The sequence below is a fragment of the Condylostylus longicornis genome, unplaced genomic scaffold (assembly GCF_029603195.1).
Source record: "Condylostylus longicornis isolate FDR11 unplaced genomic scaffold, ASM2960319v2 ptg000040l, whole genome shotgun sequence".
NCBI lineage: Eukaryota > Metazoa > Arthropoda > Insecta > Diptera > Dolichopodidae > Condylostylus > Condylostylus longicornis.
Genome location: NW_026578009.1, coordinates 16,605,455 through 16,630,533, shown reverse-complemented (window position 1 = coordinate 16,630,533; position 25,079 = coordinate 16,605,455). Strand labels below are relative to the sequence as shown.

Sequence of the window (25,079 nt, the reverse complement as noted above, 5' to 3'; positions counted from 1 at the left end):
GGGCATGATAGATATCATGCACTAGCCCTATGCTCCTTAAAGGAGTGAAGAAGGAAAAAAAAAAAAGAAAAAAAAAACTTTTAGTTTGCAAACGCCGATTATTGTAACTGAGACCGTTTTCTTAGTTCAGTTCAAAAACTTAAATTTGATTATGAAAACAAGTATGTGTATATGTATGTGTACATTATTGAACTAAATTTTGAAGCACTTTCATCACTTTTCAGGCTTTATCATATTTTTATAACCTGCACTTCGTGAAGGGTATATTAACTTTGGTATGGAGTTTGTAACTACTTGAAGGAGTCGTCTGCGATAGGGACATATATATATATATTCTTGCTCAGCATAAAATTCTACGTCGATTTAGACATGTCCGTCCGTCCGATCGCACGATAACTCAAAAACGAATGATGCAATCGACACCAAACTTTCACAAGTTTTTTATTTTGTGCCAAGCACAAACCCTATTGGAATTGGACTAATTCGGATAACGGGTTCGGGTAGCTGCCATACAACTCAAAGAGTTTATTTTAAATATTTTAAAAACTAATTAAGATATAAATATAAAATTTTGTATACATGTGTCCAATTATATTCTGCACATGCTCTAAAAATTTTAATGGTTCAGGTGGCTGATATACAACTCCAAATGCAAATTTGTTATATTCGGAAAAATAATAAAGCCAGATTCATGAAACTTGGCACTCATATGTCCAATTATAGGTCAGATATATTTCTAGAGTTTTAGTGGACAGAAGCTAACGTTAAATATTTGGAAAAACACTAAAATCAGATTCATGAAATTTGGCAGTCGGGTGTGCAATCATAGGTCAGACATATCCGTGAAGTTTCTATAGAATGGCTTCACAGGTTCGAGTAATTGCTATACAACAACGAAAGGTGCAGGGCAATAGGCAAAACGTTTTTACTTGTTTTAGTCTTATTTCATTTGTAAAATTTTCGGCCGCAATACATATTCGTTGCAATAGGGTTTACTGTTTTTGTTTTTTAAAGTATATGGGAATTAAAGAAACGAACTAGCCACAGTTTTTATGATATTTGAAGGGGTTAAAAGATTTGCTTTTATCCGACTTGTAATGCAATACTTTGGTTACTTTGAAATCACTCATTTAAGCTCCTGAATGGTTTAAAATGCTGTTTTAATATTCTGTCAAACGTGATTTAGTAATTTTATTTAAAGTTAAAATAAATTTTACATTATGTTAATGAAGTTAAGCGAAACAAAGAATTATTTTAATTTTAAAACTTACTTCTGAAATTATTTTGTTCAAATTACTTTATTGTTTATTTATGTAGCTTTTAAAATGTTTAAGTACTTTTGTGCATTACATTTACATAAAAAATTAAATTAAACAAATTGTAACTTAAAAAATTGTTTTTTTTTAATAACGAAATATTTTTATTTTTATTTTTTGCTATTGAAATTATTCGCTCATTTGATCTAGATTACCATTTAAAAGCAAAAATAAATGTGTGTGATTAGTTACGTTGCATATTAAAAGAATCATAAGTAACAGACCACCGCGTTAATGATCGCAATTTATTTCAATATTTTTTCCTTGTTTTGAAAAATTGTGTTCTGCTTTAGTCACAATTTTTTCTTCATATTTAAGTAAATTACACATTTCGTAAACCATTCTTTTCATATTATTTTATATGAATAACACATCTACAATCTTATGTGCACACCTTCCTTAACATCGTTTTTTTTTACAACTAAACAAAATGCAATATGATGCACCAGAAGATATACTTGTATTTAAGTTTAGAGTAATTTCATACAGCGTCCTCTTAAAGAGAATTATTTAGCTTTCTGTAAATCTGTTGCAGTACCATTAATTCTGTTGTTTATCAAAGAATTGTGATTTTTAATATTTCACCGCTAATGTGTTGAATTGCTTTACTTTCTTACATACTTCCCTCTGTTATTATTATTACCTTAACAAATTATTATCTTATTTTATTTTAATTTTTATGGAAATAATAAAAAGAATACATATACATATATGTTTGTAAATAGGTGGGTTAACTTATTACAAGGTGCTGAGGTATAATTTTAACTATATCAAATGGTGAGGTATTTAAAACGCAGTTAATTGGTTGCAATAAAACACATATTCTAATCCAAATAATAAACGGCAAGTGTATTACGAAATAGCCCAATATTTCAGTTTTCCAGTTTTTTCAGATTTTATTGTTTCAAATACATACATACATATAAAAATAATAACATATAAATTCGGTAAAATTTAAATTTCGGTTTTCCTATAGGATTACTTAATATAGCTATAATATACAACAGTTTTATTGACATAAAGCTCTTAATTTTCAAACAATTTTAATTAATAACAATTTTAGACCAAGGCTCTAAGAGTTAACATTAAATTTACTTCAATAGTCGTCACACTTCTGCTAAATAGAAAATCATTTTTCAAATGTTTTTCGCAATTTTATAATTTCGTTGGGAAACCTCCAAAACACCTTTATGGCAGATCTTTTTCTTATCTTATCTTATATAATCTTTATCTTATTTTCATGTTTCACTTAATAACTTGAAATAAACCGCATTTTTTAACTGTATTTTGAAGCTTCTCGATAAAAATGCTCCATGATACATGTTCGTTCTTTGTTACCCTGTACGCACAAATAATACAAAGTTCAGTTTTATTAAGAGAAAAATTATATAGAATTAAAATAAAAAAAATAAAAAATCATAGTGCGGGAGTTATGAATCATGCATGCAATGTTATAACTAACTGCGGCAGCATGTCTTGCTTTGGATTTTGTGTTATCCAAATTTAAAATCTTGTTAAAGACTTAAAGTGTTGCATTTCGTGCAATAAAACACATCCTAAATTACTGTATATTACTTGCCCATTTTAATTTATAAAACTAAAGAAAGAGAGAAATATGTTTATGCAAAAAAAAAACAAGAAAAGAAATCTCGGAAAAAATATATAAAATTGTAAAAACAAATGATTTTCTATCTTTCTTTCTTTAATTTTCTTGAAGGGTATAATTGGTAGTGATAGTAAGCAAAACGAAAATGGGGAATAATGTGTAAATTGTGGATTTATGATAAAAAAGTATAAACGAGAAAAAATATTTACCTAATTATAAGAATTAAATAATTGACCATTTGTACTTCTCCTTACCAAAAATCCTTCTTCGTTAATTTAAAGAAAGTGTGGAAGCATAGGTAGAAAAAATAAACTTTTAAAAAGTGTTATTAATATTCTGGTTAACAATTTTTACCGATATTTTCATGTACAAATTTTTTTATTTTAAATTTACAAATTAACTGCCTGTAATACTTTTTACATCTTACACCCATTTCTAAAAAATGGGATTCGGAGTAATGAGAAGTGAGTTTAGCTTTTTTACAAACAGTTCTAGTAAAACAGAAATTTTTTTTTTGATTTCAATTTCGTGAACAAGAGGTAGGAAAGAAAACAAAGGGATAAAGTTTATATTCAATTCTACTGAAATTGTTTCCTGTTTTTCAGGGAATAAGCCAAGTGCAAATAAAAAGTTGAGGAATCTGCAATTTACAAAATTGCCGGCTAATTAAGAAATTGCAGAGAAATTCAATTTCTAATTTATTAATTTTTACCAAAAACGTAACTTTAATCTTATTACCTCAGATTAAAATTTGTCATACGAACCAAAATGAGTATGTTTATATTGTTTAAAATTTTAAATCAGCCGATACCCTGTTTTGACATTTTTTCATTATATTATTATTGTACAATATTCTTCACTACGAATGAAATCGTATTGACTTGTCTTGACTCTTCGTATAAAACGGCAATTCAAAACTTGATAACTTGTCTACTGCTCTGAAGCGTTCATTTTGGTTAAACATATTATTGGTTAACTCAGAAAACTAAATAGTTTTGTTAAAAAAAATAAAAAAGTTAAAAAAAAATGTTTCAACACATTTACATTCCTCTATTCTCATAGCTAAGGCATCTAGAGTTACTATATTCGCTCCTTCTCAAATCGTTCTGGTGACGATATATAATCTCAATCAGAACTAATTTTAAAATTAATTTCCTCGGTCGCTCTTGACGTATTTTTCTTTGTTTATAAAATTATTTTAAAATGACTTTGAACTCAATTAAAATTATCAATGGGTGTGTCACAATTCACGCAAAATTTCAATTTTGCACCATTTTTGCTGTGAAGTGTTGGCAACCCAAAAAAAATTCAGCATGACTACAGTTCAGGGTTATTCAAAATGGAACGCTACACAAAAGAACATCGCATTTTTATTGTTTAGCAATATTTAGTAAATAATGAAAGTTTTTCGAACAAACTCAATTTCTTTGTTAATCGACAAATAAAATTGGGGTTCAGAAAATCTATAAGTGATTGTTATGAAACGAATGCATCCACAACATGTTACTGATTGGTGCGGATTTTGGGTTGGAGACATCATCGGACCATTCTTCTTCCAAAATTCAGCTGGTCAGACAATAATGGTTAATGGCGCTTGCTATCGCGACATGCTAATCTGGTTTTTTGTGTCAGGATTGTAAGATATGGGTGTGGACGGCATGTGGTTTCAACAACACGGTGTCACATGCCATACAGCCCGAGAAACGATTCAATTACTGCGTAAGTCATTTCCCGGTCGTGTAATTTCCCGTTTTGGGGATCCCGTTTTGGATTTTTTGAAGTATCAACAAGCCCACATCCACACACGGCTTGAAGTAGGAAATTGAGCGATGTATCAATGAAATTCAGTCACATTTATGCAAAACAATCATACAAAATTTCAACAAAAGAGTGCGTATGTGCAGGTAAAGTCGCAGGTGCCATTTACCCGATATGCTATTATATATACATAACCCTATACATAACCCTATACTATATAAATCAATAAATTTACAATTTTAATTTATAAACCTGTGTTTTAGATACTTTACTTATTATTTATAGTTTCTTTTTTTTTGAATAAACTTAAAAAGTACTGTTCTATAGTTACTACAGCTAACAGAATATTATGATTTAAGATCGTCACCTATAAAAACTCTTATGTCGGATAAAATTTGATACTTTAAGTAAAACAACATACTTACTTTGTTTCGACAACAAATTAACAATATTCTATGAGTTATTTACGAAATTCAGTCACACCCGCTTTTATGATGAAAAATACGAAATTACTGACAAAATCAATGTCAAAATCAAGGTCAAATGAAAATTAAAGATTGAAGTACAATAATTATTGCAATTTTTTTGCCATGACAATATACACATTTTGTAATAATCGAGCAATTATTAATTATTTCTAAAATATTTGTTTGAATAACTGCAACTTTTTACATTTTCATGTTGTAATATGGAACTGATAAATCGTTTATGAAAGAATCCGTATATTTAGAATTTAACTTCAATTTAAAGTTACCTTCATATAATTAAATGAATTTAATTCATTAAATTAAATAATAATGAAATAAATGAATTATTTTAAGTTGATATTGAGAAAAACCAAGTGAATATAAGTTCTATGATCCTAATAGTATAAAATGTCCCTTTATTATTCTAATTTAATTTTCCTTCGGCATTTATTCTGCCAAATTTAATCCTTTCTACATTTTATTAACAATAGGCTTTCATCAAAATATTATTTTTACGATTTTCTTTCCCCAATACATTTTATTTACGATCGAAATTTAGTATTATTTGAAACGTACGTACGTTATGAAATTAAAAATTGATCCAACTGTCTTTTACTATGTCACTATGTTTTAAAATATCCTAGAAATAGGGGATAAAGTGTAAGGAACAAATATTTTTTAACAGTTTCTCATTTAACATCACCCACACCCAAAAAATACTTTAGTAAAAAATTAACGATTTATGTTCGAAAATATTTTCAATCTAACAAAAAATTTTAATTTACTGCATTTTATAAACATGTGTTTAAGAATAAAATGCTTTATAAAATAATTAAAAACAAACAATAACAAATATTTTCTAATAACTTTAAAATTTCTATTTGCCACGCCATTCAAACTTGTGTAAAATATTGTGAAAATAGAACTGGTTTGTTCATTAAACTTGAAAGAAGAACAATGTAGGAAAAAAGAATACACAAAAAATTAGTTAATAAATAAAATAAGCGACATTAAAGTATCATTCTGGCACAATGTTAATTGCTTGTTGTATGATTACAACTTGAATACCATAGTTTCATGAAATTGTTACAGTTTCATCTTCTTTTAGAGCAGAATTTCTTTTACATAATTTTGTCATAGTATGAATTCTTTTTGCTCATACTTATTTCAAAGATTAATATCATATGATCAATCTTTAACTGCACTCCCCTGAATTTATGAGCAACATCTCTGTATATTATGAGTGAACCACCTTAATATATTTAAATATCTATTTCAATAAACTGGTGATGATGTTAATATAAACGATATTTCGAAGACGACTTACATAATCATACAACAAAAAAAAACACACATATTGCACAGTAAAACGCAATATTAAAAAAATTTTAAGTAAATTATTATTTTTTGTTCTTCTTTCTCCTTTTGAAAAATAAAGGTTTGGAAGATTAATTAGATTGTGGGAAAATTAATGAGTACAGAAATTGCATAAAAGCACACATGCTTTTTTATTGCATAGAAGAATAGGTATACATGCACATGAAAAATTGAATAGACCACCACGATAATGTTACAGTTTGAATTCAATAGGAAATATTTTGTTTTTAGTAGATAAATAGATTATGTAGGTGCTTTAAAAATTGAAAAAGAAATTTTCACTGAAAACAGCAAAACAATTTAAAAGAATCTTAATAAATTGGCAATTGATATTTTAATATTTTTCATAAGAGTGCAATTAACTTTTGCGTTTTTATTTAAAAAAAATGGCGATTGATTACAATCAAGGAAATCTGAAGTTTGTGTTACTTAAAAGATTGATTTGTTTTTGTTTGCTGTATGAAATGTTTTTAATGGATTTACAAAAACCTTAGAGATTAAAAAAATATGATTATATGATAATTTTGGAGTTCCGTCTTCTAGATTTTTCTAAATTGTAGGTTTGTGCTCAGGCGGTAAAGTGAATTAATTGCATTTTGTTGTTATAGAAAGTTTCATCAAAAATTTAAGTTTCTTTTTTTCTTAATAAGTGTTGAAACATTTTATTAATAAATGTTAAAGAATATAGCAAAGTAATAGTTTTACGACATAAAATGTTGTGGTTGCACAAGGGCCTAAACTTATTTAGTTGGTTGACTCATTTTACGCGTGTATGAAATTACCCTATAGAACTTCTAACTACATTGCTAATAGCTCGAAACGAACTGAAAAATTTGAAGAAATATTATGCCTTTTACAACTTAAATCAACAAAATTTTTCCAACCATCGCAAAGTGTTATTATTAGAATTATAGCAAAGTGTTATTATTACTGTTTTGAATTGTTTGAAACTTATTTTGAAGTTTCTATCTTTTTTGTGTTAAGTGTCTTATGTGTCTACAGTAAATATAGGTACATAACACATTCTTTTAATTTAATTTGAATAGAAGGTTAAAATATATAGGCAGCTGCCGTGTAATATCCCTCCAAGACATCGTCAGGAACCCACCCGATTTACTAATGTCGTATTTGACCACATATTTTCTGTCGTCCATGGAACTTTCCCTCTGTTACCGGCGCACGATAAATAATGCCTATATACATAATCATTTTCACCGTGTTGATGTGAAGAAAAACTCATTTCGCCACGGAAATGCCCATGGCTGAGCCACATCTAGACAGCTCATCTGTCCGTTCATTTCCCGCGATATTACGCTGGCCCGAGACCCAAAGAAATGTGACACTATGGCGAGCCCATACAAATGTCAGCTCACGACTGTATTGGTCTACCAGCTTCGAGGATACCCTAACCGATCTTAGACCCAGAATCGTGGTACAGATGTCCGTCACTATTGCGACATTATTAATCACAGTAGAGAGATTGGTATTAGTGGGGATCGAACTTAATATCGAATTGACTGCGTGTGTTAGTATTACTCAAAACCAGTAATACTAATACAAGCAGCCTTCCGACCGTATCGAATCCCATCCACGGGGAATAAGTCTTCTCAGAGAGCAGGAGACTCTGAAGGCCACATGCACAACCTTCACAAAATTGTTGACAAGGGTCTCTAACTTCTCGACTTCGTCAATACTGTTTTCCATATTAAGTATTGTCGTGAGCTTGTCCCGCACAACAGCCCTAATTTAACCCAATTCGTTCTTTTTGGGTTCCGATATGGTAAGAGAGATTTAGTTTTGAACACAACCATGAAGAAAATCCAAACTTGGTCCGTACAGGACCTCTTCTCGACCACTCTGTCCGCACACTCGGACGCTAAATAATTGTTTGTTTTAAATGTTATATTTAGGACATCTTCGCAGCCAGCAAAGCTGTTTGTGCTCGGAAAAGTAAAACTTGGAATGTTGCCCCTGTTTGCTATTTATAAATTATTGCTTAAGATAAAATCATGTAAGTACCTTTTTCTTTGTCTTCGAGCTCGCCCAGAGTATGTGTCTGGCATTTGCATCACAACCAATGATCAAACTTGATCGGTTGGCTATGACCTCCGAAACTTGAAATTAGAGCAAAGAAATGTTTTAACGTGTCTGTTAACTTATATGCAGGTTCTAGGCTTACCCGTTTCTCGTTTTACTAGCTTGTAGAAGAGATGATATTCCTGGGTGCTAAGTCCCGGGTGCTAAGTTCTCTCAGCTACTACCATTTGTTCAAGCAGCTTGCTAGTCTCTTCAACAGCGTCCCCTTCTAGGTCTGATTATAAAAAATTAAAATACATTTTATAATGAACCGTTTTTAATTTGCTTCGTTTTATTGCGTCAACTGTGCCATTACATTACATTGCTCCCCGTTTAATTACATTAAGATTTTAAAAAATCACACGACGGGAAGCAAGGGATGACTGTGTTTGATTAAAATAACAAATATTTTAATATAATAATATATTACGTATGTTCGAAGGATATACTAAATTTGCCTTACCGTTTGTAACGCTAAGAAATAATGGTCTGAGATATAGACTCAAGTATATGTTTTTGATCAGCGTCGAAATCTGAGTCGACTTAGCTTTGTCTGTCCGTCCAAATAAAGGTTACCAAATTTTGACAAATGATTTATTATAGTAAATACCAGAACCCTATTTAAATTGTATATTATCGGGGTACTGGTTCGGGTAGCTGCCACACAACTTCAAAATTTATTTGGGTATATCATATAGAAACTATAAAAGTGGAGGTATTGAAATTTCACACAAGTAAATGTATAAGTAGACTCCTTCTGGTAGCAGTCATACAGCTTCAAAAGTTATTTGGCTATATCTCAGAAACTGTAAAAGCTGTGATATTGAAATTTCGCAAAAGTAAATATGTAAGTAGGGTCGATGTGTATGATGAAACTCGTTGAAATTTCTCGGTTCCATCTGGTAGCTGTCATACAACTTCAAAAGTTATTTGGCTATATCCCAGAAACTATAAAAGCAATCGAAATTTCACACAAGCGAATATATTAGTAGGGCCAAGGTGTTTGATAAAAGTCGTTGAAATTGCGTAACTCTTTCTGGTAGCAGAAACTTCTATAGTATTTTGAATATCTTAGAAAATATTGAAAACACAGTACTGAAATTTTGCCTAAATTATTTGGCCTGAGATTTTAAAATATTACATTGAATGTTAAATTTAATAATATTAATTATTATGCAAAATGAAGATCAAAATGAAATATTATGAAAATAATATTTGTGTTAACATAATAAAAAAGGTTATCTTTCTCTAGTTTGGCTTCAAATAATATTTATTAGTCTTTTTTTCGGAAAGGGAATCGAAATACTAATTCCATAGAAACTTTTGTATATAGCTAATTATATAATATTACTATATAATATTTTTGTGTATGTATATGTAAAATAAATTATTATCTACATAAATAATTACTAAAATTTAAATAAGAATTAATTCTTTTCTAATTTTCATAAAAAATTATTAAATACCTTGAAAATCGTATGAAGTCAGATTAAGAAACATGCAATGACGCATACGAGTTGTATTACTATTAAGAAGGTGCATTATGAAAAATTACGTCATTATAACTACACATATGTAAATGTATCACACGATTTGACAACACTCAGGGATGCAGCACAGTTTAGCATTATCAGTAAGGTAAAATAAAATAAACTTGGTTTAGACATATTTCCTTTACTATAGGAGTATCGATTCAAAAAAAATCGGTTTTTTTTAATTATACGTTAGTTGAAGTACGCATTTTAATATTATTAAACAAATCAGGTTCGCATGTGAGATACTCGTTTCAATAGCTTTCATAAAGACACATCCCTGTTCACAAACAATCTTAAATGTTAATTTTCAGTTATAACGCTTCTTCTAACTATACGAGTATATCAAAAACATCAATTACAATTATAAATTCTGAATGTAAATTATAAAAATTTATTTTTTTATGTTTATGCCGACTGTCATCTTATCTTTGTTTATTTTTTTCGAATTAATTTTTTATTTTTTGATATTATGCTTTTTTTTCAATTATTTAAAATATTGGAGCCCGTCACTCTGAATAGAATGTTTCGTATCTATATGCTTAATTGCTACCGCGAATAAAAGTTGACAAATGCAAATTTATTCAAATATTAAAATATTGTGTAATGCAGACATTATAATTAAAGCGTTCTTTAAAAAATAATGTTGACTAATTTTTCTTAATTTTGTACTTAATATTATAGTATGATTTAGAAAAATACTTAAAGGAATTTAAATTAAAAGCTCTTGCATTTTTTTTAAATTAATGTATAATTTTTAAAGGCGCATTTGTTTTTAGAATTCGAAGCTTTTTGCAACACAATATTTAGTATAAACAGAGTGGGTTGGGATAAAGATGATTAAAGCCAAAATATTTCCTATCAAATTTTTCCAAAGTTTCTACGAATTTCACATTGAAATTGCATACATAAATAAGATAATTTTTTATGTAAATTCTATTATCATGTTTTCAAAAAAATTTTGAAAAAAATGGGCCTGTCACACTTTCAATCCACCTGTCCATCATTGTTTTTGTGTAAAAAACTTCAGGCCAATATACACAATGAATGATCTCGCTATACTTTATATTACTTCCTTAAAATGAGCTACATAATATAAAACAAATTAACCTCACTTACATATTGAAAATTATATTTATATTACAGGACGGCAATTTAACCATTTTATCTATTCATTTATAAGCTTATTCAATCTAAAATATTTTTAATATTACTGTAGTAATAGTAGTTGTAAGGGAGGCCATTAAGAAGCCATTTGGAAACCCTCTAAGCCATTTAACATTCTTCATCCATTCCAGATATTTTCTCCTCTATCACATCAGGTAGCTATTTGCAGAGTACAACGTGTCCGTATTGCAGCGCAATGATACAACATCCAATCTCTAGGCTATCTTGTATTCAAGAAGAAGCAGTAATGTTTCTGAAGTACCGGCAGTAATGCTAATATCCTTCTTGCTTAAAGCCAATATAACAACTGTTCTCGTTCCATTCCTCCTCAACCATAGAATACTTAGACGCTCCTAAATATAATGTCCTAAACTTCCTCAGTATCGCCAATGCACGACCAATTCCCGTTATGTCAAATGCGCCCGACCTAGCTAGGCCATCGAGAAGACCCACAGAAAAATCGCAAAACCGTCCTGCACCGCTTTTCTAGGCGCGATTTTACGGTAGGGACAAAATACTCAAGCACAACCTTGCTATTAACAAAGACAGTAGCCCTATCAACATTAACTATGCCATTTCGACTCTACGTCGGCATTCCTGGCCTGGACAAAAACTCCTAATTGATACTACGCTGTTACATACAACAAAGCTAATTTGAAATATTTGAAAAGATATTAAAGGTCAGACATAATATCCGTGAAGTTTCTATTGGTTTGACTGGTTCAAGGAATTTCCATTTAGCAACAAAGGTTATTTCTAAATATTTCAAAAACAAATTTTTTAACTCAGATGCTCAAAGTGCAGGGTATTATTCAGTCGGTTTATACCGACTGAAACGTTTTTACTTGATTTATTTTTATATGTACATGTATGTATACATAATTTTTTAGAAAAACTTTTGAGTTTATTTTATTTTAAAATAGAAAATATGAAGAATACACAACATAAAATAAGTGTCGCAATCAATCGGCATTTAACTTACTAAGTTTATGTAACGTAAAGAAAATGCAATTAAAAATTATTTTTGAATATAATTATAGTACTTTTGTAATATTTTTTATTGCAAGCACGAGCTAAAGATTAGCATCGTCAGACAAAATTTCTTACTAAATTTTGCCTCAAAATTTCTAAGATATTTTTCTGAAAACATGATTTTCTCTAAAATTTTTGAGTTCAATAGACATCGCTCTACTGCCTGCGGGTGTAGATAACACTGCGTGTAGGAGCAGCAATGACTCCACTTCATAAATCCATTATGACCTACTTAGTAAGTTGATTCAACCTAAACTTAAAAACACGATTCAGTAATTTATACTATTATCCAATTTGTTGCCATAATGTTTAGCTCATTACATGTGGCAATACTGTGATTGTAATTAAATATTTGTGTACATTTCACTGACATTTAAAAATATGTTCTTTCAAAATATATAGCAAGTTGTATTTATTGGCACATGGTTGACATTACTTAACAAAATTTCAAATAGAAGTTTAAATTGACTCAAAACACCGCGATATCTAAAATTACTAATCAGAACTTTGAATAATATACTCACATGAATCAAAATACTTATTACTTGCTGAAGGAAAATTTTTTAATTAAACTTAAGTTTTTTCTCCGGTATCCAAAACTTCTATAATAAATACTAAAATATGTGGACAATGTTTATTTTACTTTTAAAAACTACAAATCTAGCTATAAATAAGAATTAAATAGAATTTTAACTGCCCCATTTCAACACGCTTACTGAAAATTTGCATTATTCCGATTTGCGTTCTTGTATATTTGTTTTTTTTGTTTATTTTATTTTTAATTTTATTTTATTTTTTGTAATAGATACTAAGAATCCAGATTTAAACAAGATTTATTACCATTAAAAATTTATTACCAATTTTGTAAGTTTTATTTTTTAATTTATTCTTTTTTCTTATTTTCAGTATTTAAGCGACATGATATTGGTATACACCATGCGCCAACACCAAATATAGGATTTTCCAAGGTAAATATCACTATGATAAATATGCTATATTTGAGCATATGGATAAGTTACATACATTTATGTATTTAATTTAAACGTTGTGTGCAATTTATTTTTAAAATTTCATACTATAAGTTATTTTTGTAAAAAAAGCAAATAAGTTTGAATAATTTTAACTGCAATTAACACACTTATGAATAAGTCTTTTAGTACGTATTTCGATTTGATCCTTATAAATTTATCTGGCGTTGAAACTTCTTTGATTATATGAAAGATCAAACAGAAATCTCTATAAAAAGATCTCTATAAATTATTGCAGAAATTACAAGAAAGCATCCAAAAAGAAAGTCACGTGTAAAACTAAACGACAATTTTTCTAAATTGTTCGTAATAATTTGGTGCCTTATTTCGATATTTTCACACGAACGAAACCATAACTAAAAATCGACGGTATCTATAAGAAAAAAAATAAATTTATATAATATTACGCTCTGATTTATATGATATTATGAATAATGTTTCGCTAATATTTTAAGACTTTATGTTGTTTCTGTTTTAAAACGTTATCCAACTTTGGATCGTTTTCATCGCTTATAAAATCAAGATTTTGAAAGTAATTAAGTCTTTCTGAAATATCTTGATAAGTTTCTAAGCTATATCTGAATAGATGCGTATGGCATACATTTGTTGAATTATTTTCAAAATTAGTTAATTCATTCTTAAAAGTACAAAATTAAATTATAAAGAAGCAATCGTGTCAGAATCAAATTTTTTTAGCTCCCGACATTAACTGAAACACAGAGGTTTATAAAAACGTTACGTCACACATTAACTCCCGCGTAACATAATTTTGGTATATTGCAGCGGCAATTTCGATGTTTTTACAGCCTCATGGCACACAGCGCATGTGCATCACATTAGTTAATTGATTTGCCAGCAATTTTTTTTTGTATTTTCAATATTTAACAAACATTCTATAAAATACGAAATATGTAATTAATTTGTTTAATTACTACAAAATATTATATGAAATCTTTCATTTCTTCTTTATTATTGCCATTCAAGCTAAACCAAATCTAGTGTACACAACTTTCACAAAGTTTGTCAGCGCTGCAGTAGTTGTTCAGCTACATAGTTGACAGCCAATGTTCATTGAAGCATTCGTTCAATGAACTGAATTCAAATTGTGCACACTTTGATTTTACGAAAATGTGGTATTACTCTTGCTAACAGTATTTGTACTTGTATACGAATAGAACGGAATCAATTCTAAACCGTTTTTCAAATAGATTCTAATATATTTTTTTATTACACTTTTTGTATATACATATTTTTCATATTCTTATTATAATGATTTCAAAACCCTTTGTTACCATTTCTTTATTGAAGCAATAAATCACAAAACAAAAATTTTCTAATAAACATTATCGAAAATTTTTAAATTAGCAACCAAACATTTGAAGTGAATCAAAGAATCAGAAAAAATAAAAACTTAAATTCAATACCCTAAATTCTGGAATACTCGTAATATTCTACATCTTTCTAACTTGTTGAAGTACAGAACAAGAAATTAAATCAATAATCATAAAAAATAGATAGAAATCTGTAATTTCCTTTTATTTTTCTGTAATACACCAAAGGGTTTATCTGAAACCAATTTAAAATTCCCACGATATATAAAAACACAACAAGAATTCAAAAAAAAAGAACAAAGAACAAAAAAGCAAATAACTATGATTTAACTGTATCATTGTCGATTTATTCTTTTCCATTGTTATGTAGATTTCAAGAAAGAGAGAGAATTATATCAAGTTTTCTTTGGTTTATTTGAGTATCGGAAAAAAAGTTTATATCGGAATGATGAGTGCTCTACAAAAATTTTCACGTTTCATAAAATAACGTTTGACATAAAACAGTGATTAGTTGATAAGTTTCCCATATGTTTTCATCGCACTTCGCGTTTTTGAAATAAGTAAAATATAGTACACGGGAATCTAACACTATATATAACATTTAAAATATTTAAAATAATCAAAAATATTTATGTATGTATATAAGCTATTGAAATATGTTACGCAAGCCGTTTTTATACTAACGTTGAGGAAACTCACTAAAAATTTGAACGGCGTGATCGTGTGTCTGTGTTTTACATGCTTAGTAACAAAGTGAGGAACTACCATATATTTCTTTAATGTAATATTCGAGAGTGAAGAATTTTTTCGCTTTTTCTAGAAAATGTATTTAAAATTTAATCATTGTTGATTCACTCTATTATGAAGGTTATATAGGTTCAGTTGATATTTTGAGAAAAAGTACAAGAATCTAAGAGGAAGAACGCGTAATCTGTTGGAAAAATGACATTCTATTTTATTAAAAAAAAAGATAATTCGGTTTTGATTTGGTGCGATTATGAATGAGATTTCATTCACTGTATGTTGACATTTCCCAATTCGAACTACGAAATTTTACAAACGCATTTTACGACAATATACAATAAACATTTTACGCTTTGTAAATGTGTATATTTTTTAAAATATACATATTTTAGTTTGATCTCTTACGATTCATTTGTAGTATAATAATACTTTTTGTAGTTGTTATTTTTACGACGATTAATTCCAAATTACAATATGTTCAATAATCTTTTGATTAATATTTAAAAAATTACTAAATAATTTCTAGAGTGCAGTAAAATAATTTGGGATAAGAATTTGAAAGTCCGCTATGCATTTTAGTAAACACAAGCTTTAAAAATTCTTATGAAACATGAGTAATTTTGAATTCAGGATCCCACTGACTTAACTTATTTCTCAGTAAGAAAAGAAGTGAAATTATGAATGCAAAATGTAAAAGTTAAAAAGTTAACGTAAATAAAAATAAATCGCCCTTTAGAAATAACAGTTAATGTGAACATTTGAGCCTTTAAATTTTTTCAATCATATCATCTATTACATTTTTGTGATTTCATATTAATGATATTAGTGATAATAGGAATAGAGAAACGAAAACAGGAATAATTCTTTCAAATTGCGCTTAAATCACTGAAAAATAATTGTCATAAATCAAAAATAATGAAAACAAGAAAATGTTTTCAAAAAAAAAAAAAAAAAAAAAACAACAACAACAAAACATAACAACAATATATAACAAATTTACATTGTTATTTGATTAATCCTGTTTAATATTGTATGAAAGTAAAAAAAATTAAAATAGGCGAGAAAGAAGTCTCACCTTTTCAATGAAAAAATATCATAAACATTCTCATATACGTGTGCATGTAGTGAAAACAATATGGCGTCGGTGGAATATTGAAATTAAATAACAACACGTTTAGTCTATATAAAGTCAACAATAGTTTTGAGTTGAGGCGCTTTCTATTCAAATTATTATTCTGACATTTTATTATATTTATACAATAATATAGTACAAACCAACGTCATTATTATACTATTGCACTATATAGTTTTAAGTTATTTTGAAAACTTATACGACGACTTAAAATGCTGTACTAGTGTATTGTGTATGAATTTAAGTTTACTAGTGATTTTAAGTGCTTTTAAATACTGTTATCAATATTACAAACTTGCAACTAAAAATTTTGTGTTTTTTTTATATCCCATAATGATCTCAATTCTCATATTTTGTAACATAATATTTTGGTAACTTGCAGTTTTATTTTTTCACACTACCATTTTTCTATTATGTTACTATTTCCATTATGGGGTAATTTGCACAATATAAAACAGTGCTTTTTTCTGGAAAAAAAGAAAATCATGGAAAATCTTTCTTCTTGCGTTGGGAAAGTTTAAAAAGAAATTTTGAAAGAATTATTTTGTTACTTTTTTTCTTAAATGGCAATTGTTAATTATTTTAACAATTATTTGACCAAGAAAAAAGTAAACTTAGACACAGTATTCTGTTAGGTGATTGGTAGATCCTTTTAAGAGTTATTGATCTTTTTATATAAAATTACTAAAAGATTTACTTGAACTTGACTATTTTTATATTATTAATATACTTCTAATTATACCTACATTTGGTTTGAACTATACTAATTGCAGTATAGTCTTTTATATGACATAAAAAAAACAATTTGAATAAATTCAAGATTCGTTTTTGTTGATTTTCGTAATTTGGTGTTGCAACTTAGCCGATTAAGAAGTTTATTATCCGCAAAATGTATTATGTAGTTTGGGAAAACATTTTCACAATGATTTAGAAAATATAATTGCAACACTTCTTTCAAATTTTAGAGGCACTAGCAAGCTAAAATACTTAGAAACATACGTAGAAAAATATAAGTTTGACTTTTAGCAGTGGTTCACTTTATGCCGTCTGAATTCCCTGAAAAGTTTGCGACCTAGTTTCTATGGGAAGCTAAACTCAAATATTAAATTTAAAATTATTTCGGTTAATTAGTTGCTTGAATGTGGTAAACCTGTTAAATTTGGCACGTAAGTAAAAGCACATTAAATTATTTCTAGCACTGTCAAACAAAGCTTATGTATAAAACTAAAAGTTATATTCTTCAATTTTTTTTTAAGCATGATCAATAATGCAAAATCGGACCGTGAAAATTTATTTCAAAGGCACTAAAATATCCCAAAAGTTGATCAATCCGTGACATAGCCGAAATGGACTTATATATAAATTTGTTATCAAAAAATTAAAAATTTCTTTGAATTTAAAGTAAATAATTACATTACAAAATATCAAACAAAACATAATACAACAGTATTTTGATCATATCACTGAATTTCAGTGATATTTGACGCTATATGAATGTGAATGTTGTGAGAATAAATTGGGATTTTATGCCAAATACGATTTTAAATAAGACATTTGCCAAGCGTTTAAACCACAACTTTACCCCGTTCCTCCTTCAAAAATGTAGTAGGCAATTGAACATAACTGCTGTCTCGTTCACTTCTGATACGTTGTGCTGTTTTTCCTTATTTAAGGATCGCGAAATAATCCTACACCACTGTTTCGAGATGCTTAAATAGGATAAAAATACTGAAAGTGAACTCAGCGGTCCAATGGACTAGTTAAATATTTGATAGTTTAGCGTGTAAACCAAACAATTACCTTGTACACATATGTGAATTTGTACAATTGTAGATCACTTTCTGAGAACTTATGCATATAAATCAAAGTGTGATTGGTACGAAACAACAACCAAATGTCCTAGTAAAAATGCAATTAATTTAAAACTGAAAGTAATCAATTGTTTTAAGTATAGGAATTTTTTTAAATTTCTACATTAATTTTTTTTATTTTTCCTCCAATAAATTAATGGTGACTTGCCAAAACATAATCAATTGTTGTTGTAGAAATAAGCTTTAAATAATTTGTTCATAATTTTCAATTAAATTTTTCAATGAGCCTTAACCTTACCATACATTGTAGTTTTTGTTTTTTAATTTTATACAACTGCACTCATATTTCATGAAAATTATAATTATACGTATATGCAATTTTTTTATACATTTTTACTGCTTGACAATCATTGTAAGATTTAATGCTATATACCACTTGCAGCTTGGAAAGAAACGTTAATAAAATTCTATGTTGAGAACATAGAATTTGTGGGAAAATGTAAATAAAATGAAATAAGAGTGGTTGCGATATTGTTTATATGAATTAAGAGCTATATAATATATTCAACAATCTATTATGTGAACAAATAAATGATTAATAATGTTTATATAGGTTTTCTAATTGCTTTACAAATCATTGAATTAAGCTGCTAGCCAAAATAAAAAAAACCAGAAATTTTATATTTTCCAAATTAAAAAAATGAATTTCTAAGTCATAGACAAACTATTGTACATTTTTAGGCTTAAGGTTTCATATTGAGATATTTTTTTAAGAAAACCAATTTGTCAACCTGTCAGCACATTAAAAAATTATCGACCGCATTATGTAGAATGAGGTTGGTTATGTGATGGAACCAAATTTTGGATGTCCAGTTTTCGGCGGAAACGCACTTCTCCATACTGGGGAACAGTAAATAAACTACTTTCAGAGCGGTGTCGATCTGTCGGTTTGTGTGTGCACGCGTGTATCTCACGTTCGGCTAAGCAGATTTGGATGAAATTTTATATGTTAGTTTTATTTGGCTATGGCACGGATTTTTGGATATATCAGACTTTTGGCACTGAACCTTTTGCTGGCCGATAACTGGTTACCTTTCCAGGGCGTTTGAATGGCACAAAGTGAAAATCTACAAAAAGCTTCCTAACTTCCTTAAAATGCATTTTCACAATGTTCTGTAACACTCTGACTAAACAGGCTAATATACACCGCGATCGGTTATGTGCTGATCACATCACATTTTTTTTGTTGGTATTGTACGAATTTACTAACTCTGTTCAATATGAAAACTGAAGTATTACGATAATTACAAACTTATGCCAATTTTATGAAACTTAAAACGCCAGAAATTTTTGTTTGTGCAATTAATAATCCTTATAATAAATTCACTAATAAAGTGAAAAAGAAAAACTTAATAAAAAATATTGATACCATTGCTTGACTTTGAACTTAAATGCAGGTGATAAAAAGATCATTCTAAACTCCTGTACAGAATGAAATCGATTAAAGGAGTGAAAAATTCCTGCATTAAACTTCTATAAACTTCAAAGAATAGTTTAAATTTGAAATTTTTTCAACAGTGAATAAGTTGCCTACTTTAGTGAGTAAATAAAGTAAAAAATAAAAAAAATTATTTTATTAATAACAAAGATTGTCAAAGAAATTATAAGAGTAGCAATCCTAATTTTGATTACAATGTTTTTTTTTTAAACATATTTTAGTTTTATTAATAATTTTATTATTTTATAAGAATAATCTCTATATTGTTCAAACATTTGAAAAAAATAATTAAATACGGATTTGACTATTTTGAAAACAATAAAAAATCAAAGCTGAATTAAGAAACAAAAGTTGTGAATTTTTGATGAAACTATTTACTTCTTTAGATGTGTCTGTGAGTATGATTTGTATGATTTATCTAAAATAATTCAGTTTTTAAGTTGGTTTGGTGTTGAGTTTCATTGAACGGAAAATTTCAGTGTTATATAAACAAAAATACGAATGAATACATATATTAATAATATAAATGGATGCATATAAATTTATGGTTAACATCACGATTATACTGATTTCAAATTTAACTCGAAATTTCAAATGTTTTTAAAAATTGTGTTTTTACAAGATGGAACATCTAGAGCAATGCATTAAAAATCCCAAAAATGTAACAAAATCAAACAAAATCGAGTGTCAGCAATAGGAGAGAGAAAAATATTTACGGTAGTTTTTATTTTTAATTTTTTTTCTCCCAATATTTTATGAAATAAAATTTCAAAATTTTGGTATTGATTTGGCTTTAATGTCAAATTGTCTAATTTTGAAAAAGTGTTTTTTCCAATTCCACTGATTTCATATAAAGTCTGTAATTATTGTTAAAAAATAATTGTTTCATAAATTTTCGCATTTATTCCTTACTACATTTTATGTTACTGTACAATAGTAAATTCAAAGTATCACTTTCAAATTTTCGAAAACTAAAAGTCACATTATTCTTATTTCACAAATATCTCCAAGTGATATTAGGGTGACAAAAGTAAAAAGTAAATTTATGTTTAAAAATTCCAAATGAAAATATTCTACGATTAAATTGTTGTACTAAAATTCCTTGAAGGATTTCTTCACTCACACACTTTTTAAGTTTGTAGTTTCAGTGTCAATCGTAAATAATATATTTGTGTGTATATAATATTTATGTTTTTAATATTTAAAAAATAGCATTTATTTTTTATTTTTGCGAAGGCAAAATATCTCCCACAGAGATTTTTGCCAGTGCATTTAGTGAGATTAACAAAATAAAAAACAAATGCAAAAATAATAAAATAGCAATCAAATCGAAATATTGACCAAAAATTTTTTAATTCAAATGAAAAAAAGAGAAAAAAAAAACACTGTAGAATAAGATTTTCAGTTCGGATATTAACGAAAATGCATTCGAGTGTAAATTTTTAAAAATGTATTTAAGGAAAAATCTGACTGAAGTTGACTAAAACGCTCAGTATTTTCATCTTTTGTTGTGATTATTGTTGTTAAATTAAAAAAAGTTAATATGGCATGGGAATTTTTTTATAAACTTTAAATATTTTGAAGGGTTTTAAAAAGTTGACTAATTTAAAAAAATCCGCGAAAACAATCGTACACTAAAAATAGATCGAACAAGTTAGTCACTTTTTTAGCGATAATATTTAATCCCATTCAAATATTTACGAAACTTTATTAAAAGGCAACTTAAGATAAGTAATGATTGTGATGAATACCTATTCCATGGGGACAAAAATTATTTGTATGCAATAAGGACAGAATATAAAATGTCATAAGAACATATTCAAATTGATTTTCAGTACGAGATTAAATAAACTTTTTTAAAGATATCAGATGCTTGAAAGAATGGGAAATTTTTAAGATTTTAAACAAAAATTGACTCAACTCGAAAAATCATTTTATCAATTTGAATGTTATGAATACTTTAATAATGTAAAATTTTAATAGGGACAAATTAGCAGCATTACTGGCTCAGATAGTTTTCTTCTAAAGTACAACGGGTTTACATCATTCATTTTCTCAGTGTTCAAAAATTAATTGATCCATTTCTTTCTTTCAAAGTTAATTATTCGTATACTCAATATTCGTTAACTGTTAATTTTATTTTATTTTTAGGCATTATCCGGTTTCTTAATGATGCTAACCCAAAATGGTAAACTGCTTTATATATCCGATAATGCAGCTGAATATCTGGGACACTCTATGGTAAGTAAAGCAAATTCTTTTAATAAGAATAGTAATTTTAACAATTACGATTATTTTATAGACCAATTAATAATTTAAACAGTTACGATTGTTTGAATTATTTTTCGATCTGCAGCCTTGCTATTTTTAGTTGAAATTATTGGTAAATTTTAAATTCTTTACGTGCGTTCCATACATACAACCGCACAGTTATATATGTATGTGAACGCGCTTCAATATGAACTAATGGAACACAATTAAGAAATGACACAATTATATATTTATAAATGGAGCTAGAGCTTTAGAGATGAAGAAAAATTATATTTTTAATTATTTTTCGGTTATGTCGTCTTCCATCCTAGTAATAGTTTTAAGAATGTCACAATTAAAGACCTTTAGATTTTTTTTATACATGTATATTTAAAATAGAATTAGTTTACAACTGCGGTTTACCTTTGTACTATTAACCATACTCCTATTGTCTTTAATTTTATTCTGTGCTGCAAAATACATTAGATCAAAACTATAGTTTAATGATTGACATTTTCATTAGTTTTATGCATATGTATATATTAGAACGAAACAGAGAGTACCAGTTGTGAGAGAACCAGTTGTGTTGTTTAAAAAAAATAGTTTCTAAAACGGAATCTTCAATTAAAATTGTTTCTACAAAGGAATTTATTTTTTTAATTTAAGCTATAGAGTTTTAGGTCTTGGTAACATGTTCTTGCACTGCGAGTGATAATGTAACTTTAATAGTTAATTATAAAACTAATTGACACTGTACATATATCAGTAAGGTTTTTCAATTGAAATTGAAATCCAATTTTTAAAATTATTGAATTTAAGTTCTACGAGATTATAATAGAATCACTTTTATGTGGAAAATAATGGTGAAATTTTTAACACAATCCGAGTATTCAATAATATGTATATAAATGCTTGTATATATTGGGCATATCCAGGAATAGGGCATCATTGTTTCATATCAATTATATTCGCGCAATAAATTGAGTCAATCTATGAATGAATACGAATATCTTTTCGCTATTTTAATTCATATATTTTCATTTTATTGTATTATTGCTTGAGGATCATTCATCAAAAATGGTTTTCATTCTTTCATTGTAATTTTCTTAATATTCCAATTCTTTATTTTCATTCAAATTTAAAGATGTATTTTTATTCTTTTTCTACATAATCGACTTTCCCACAATTTTCATTTCAATTTTTCTTTTTGTACATTATTTTCATTATAGTTTTCACATTTCGAATATTGCTTTCGCCCAGAAGGTCTTTAAATTGCTAAATTTTCTATATATTCGCTTATATGTACATATATATATATGTCTGTATGTAGATATAATAATACATAAATTTCTATGTGGGTATTATAGCTTAATCTCAATTATTTCAAGAATTGAATTGAAATGTATAAAAATAGTGTTATATACGTACATATACTTATATGTATATGTATGTGCATACATACTTTTACGTTTCCAATGTTGAAAACGCAAACACCTAAGCTTTATTTTATACACATAAGTATACCTAATTTTATGGTCCTAAATATTTTATGTATGTTTCGACAGAGTTTGCGATTTTAATGAAACACGTTCATTATAGAATTTCATAAAAGTACGCGAAAAAATTAGTAAAAAGCAAAAGAAGGTAAAAAGATATGGAAAATAATAAGAAGACTATGGAACGACTATGACTGTGAAGACAGCGACAACAACAGTTAATTTGCATAGAAAGAAGATGAAAATTTTTATAGGTTCAAATCTTTTTGCTTGTACCAATTTAGTTTTTACAAATTAATTCTAGCATTTTGCTAATAGAAGTTTGAAATTGATTCTTTAATAAAAGTTGTTTTTTTCTTAAAATATAATACATCTGTATATTTATAGTTATAATATATGTATGTATATGAAATGAGTATAAAACATAAATCAAAGAAAGTTTGTAAATGCTTGAAAACCTCTTTAGGGTGCGAGTTTATTATTGAAACAATAATAAAATTAGAAAAAATTTGTGCGGCTTTTGGTAGTATTAAAAATTTTCTTCGATTATTGAAAACGAAAATTTTATTCGTTTTAAGGAAGCATTAGACTTATTTAAAATATCAAATCTCCATAGTTTGACATTATATAAAATTACAATTAAAATTATTTAATAAAAAATATTTTTTATTGAATTAGGTTTTGCAAAGTCGAATTTGCTTAATTTGACTGTAAAATGGTTTAGATAGACAAAATAGTTTAAACTGCAATCATAATATTCTGCAAACTCTGACGCTATATTGAAGCTAATCATATAATTTTTGCAATGATTAATTATTAAAATTTTCTAATCTTTCGAAGTAATGCAAAAGGACATCTTCACAAATACTTCATGTTAGTTACAGATTTCAAATTGTCGTAAACTTAGCAGCTAAAAATGATTTGAGTTATAAAAAAAATTTCTTTATTTGCCACATGCAACCACATGCATAGTTTGACAATACAAAACCTATCACACTAACAATTAATCTAGAGTTTTAATCTAGAATCTTTTCATTATTAAATCATTGTTTTAAAATTAGAATGTAGAAAAGAAATAAAAGTATGTAGAAATGGAATTTTTTCCTGATTTTCATCTAGAATACCGATGTTAGGCTAAGCACATAGCAAGATAAGGCAAATGAACTTTTTTCGTAATAAATAGAGAATCAGAACTAATGCAAAATTAAATTTAAAACTTAGATTTGAAAAGGCATAACACTATCGTGTCTTCGTTTCGTTGCCTTAAATATATTTATTAATTTTTTTTTTAAAATTGAATTGTAAAAAAATATGAATAGAAAATCTTGTAGCAAATTAAATTATGAAAAGGGAGGGCGAAATATAAAAAAATAGTTTTAAATTACTTTCTAAATTAACTAAAATAAAGAAAAAGAAATTAATCTAAAAAAGACTCAAAAAGGAAAAAAAACGCCTCTG

The 25,079-nt window shown here is 27.6% G+C and overlaps 1 protein-coding gene across 1 annotated transcript in view; it reads left to right on the top strand.

The window, feature by feature from the left end:
* Window positions 1–25,079, top strand: part of LOC129609550 (uncharacterized) — a 168,630-nt gene that overhangs the window by 87,010 nt on the left and 56,541 nt on the right. Inside the window, exons 4-5 of the mRNA XM_055521527.1 lie at window positions 13,238–13,299; window positions 22,027–22,116. Coding sequence (XP_055377502.1) covers window positions 13,238–13,299; window positions 22,027–22,116 — 152 coding nt within the window. The remainder of the gene's footprint in view (window positions 1–13,237; window positions 13,300–22,026; window positions 22,117–25,079) is intronic.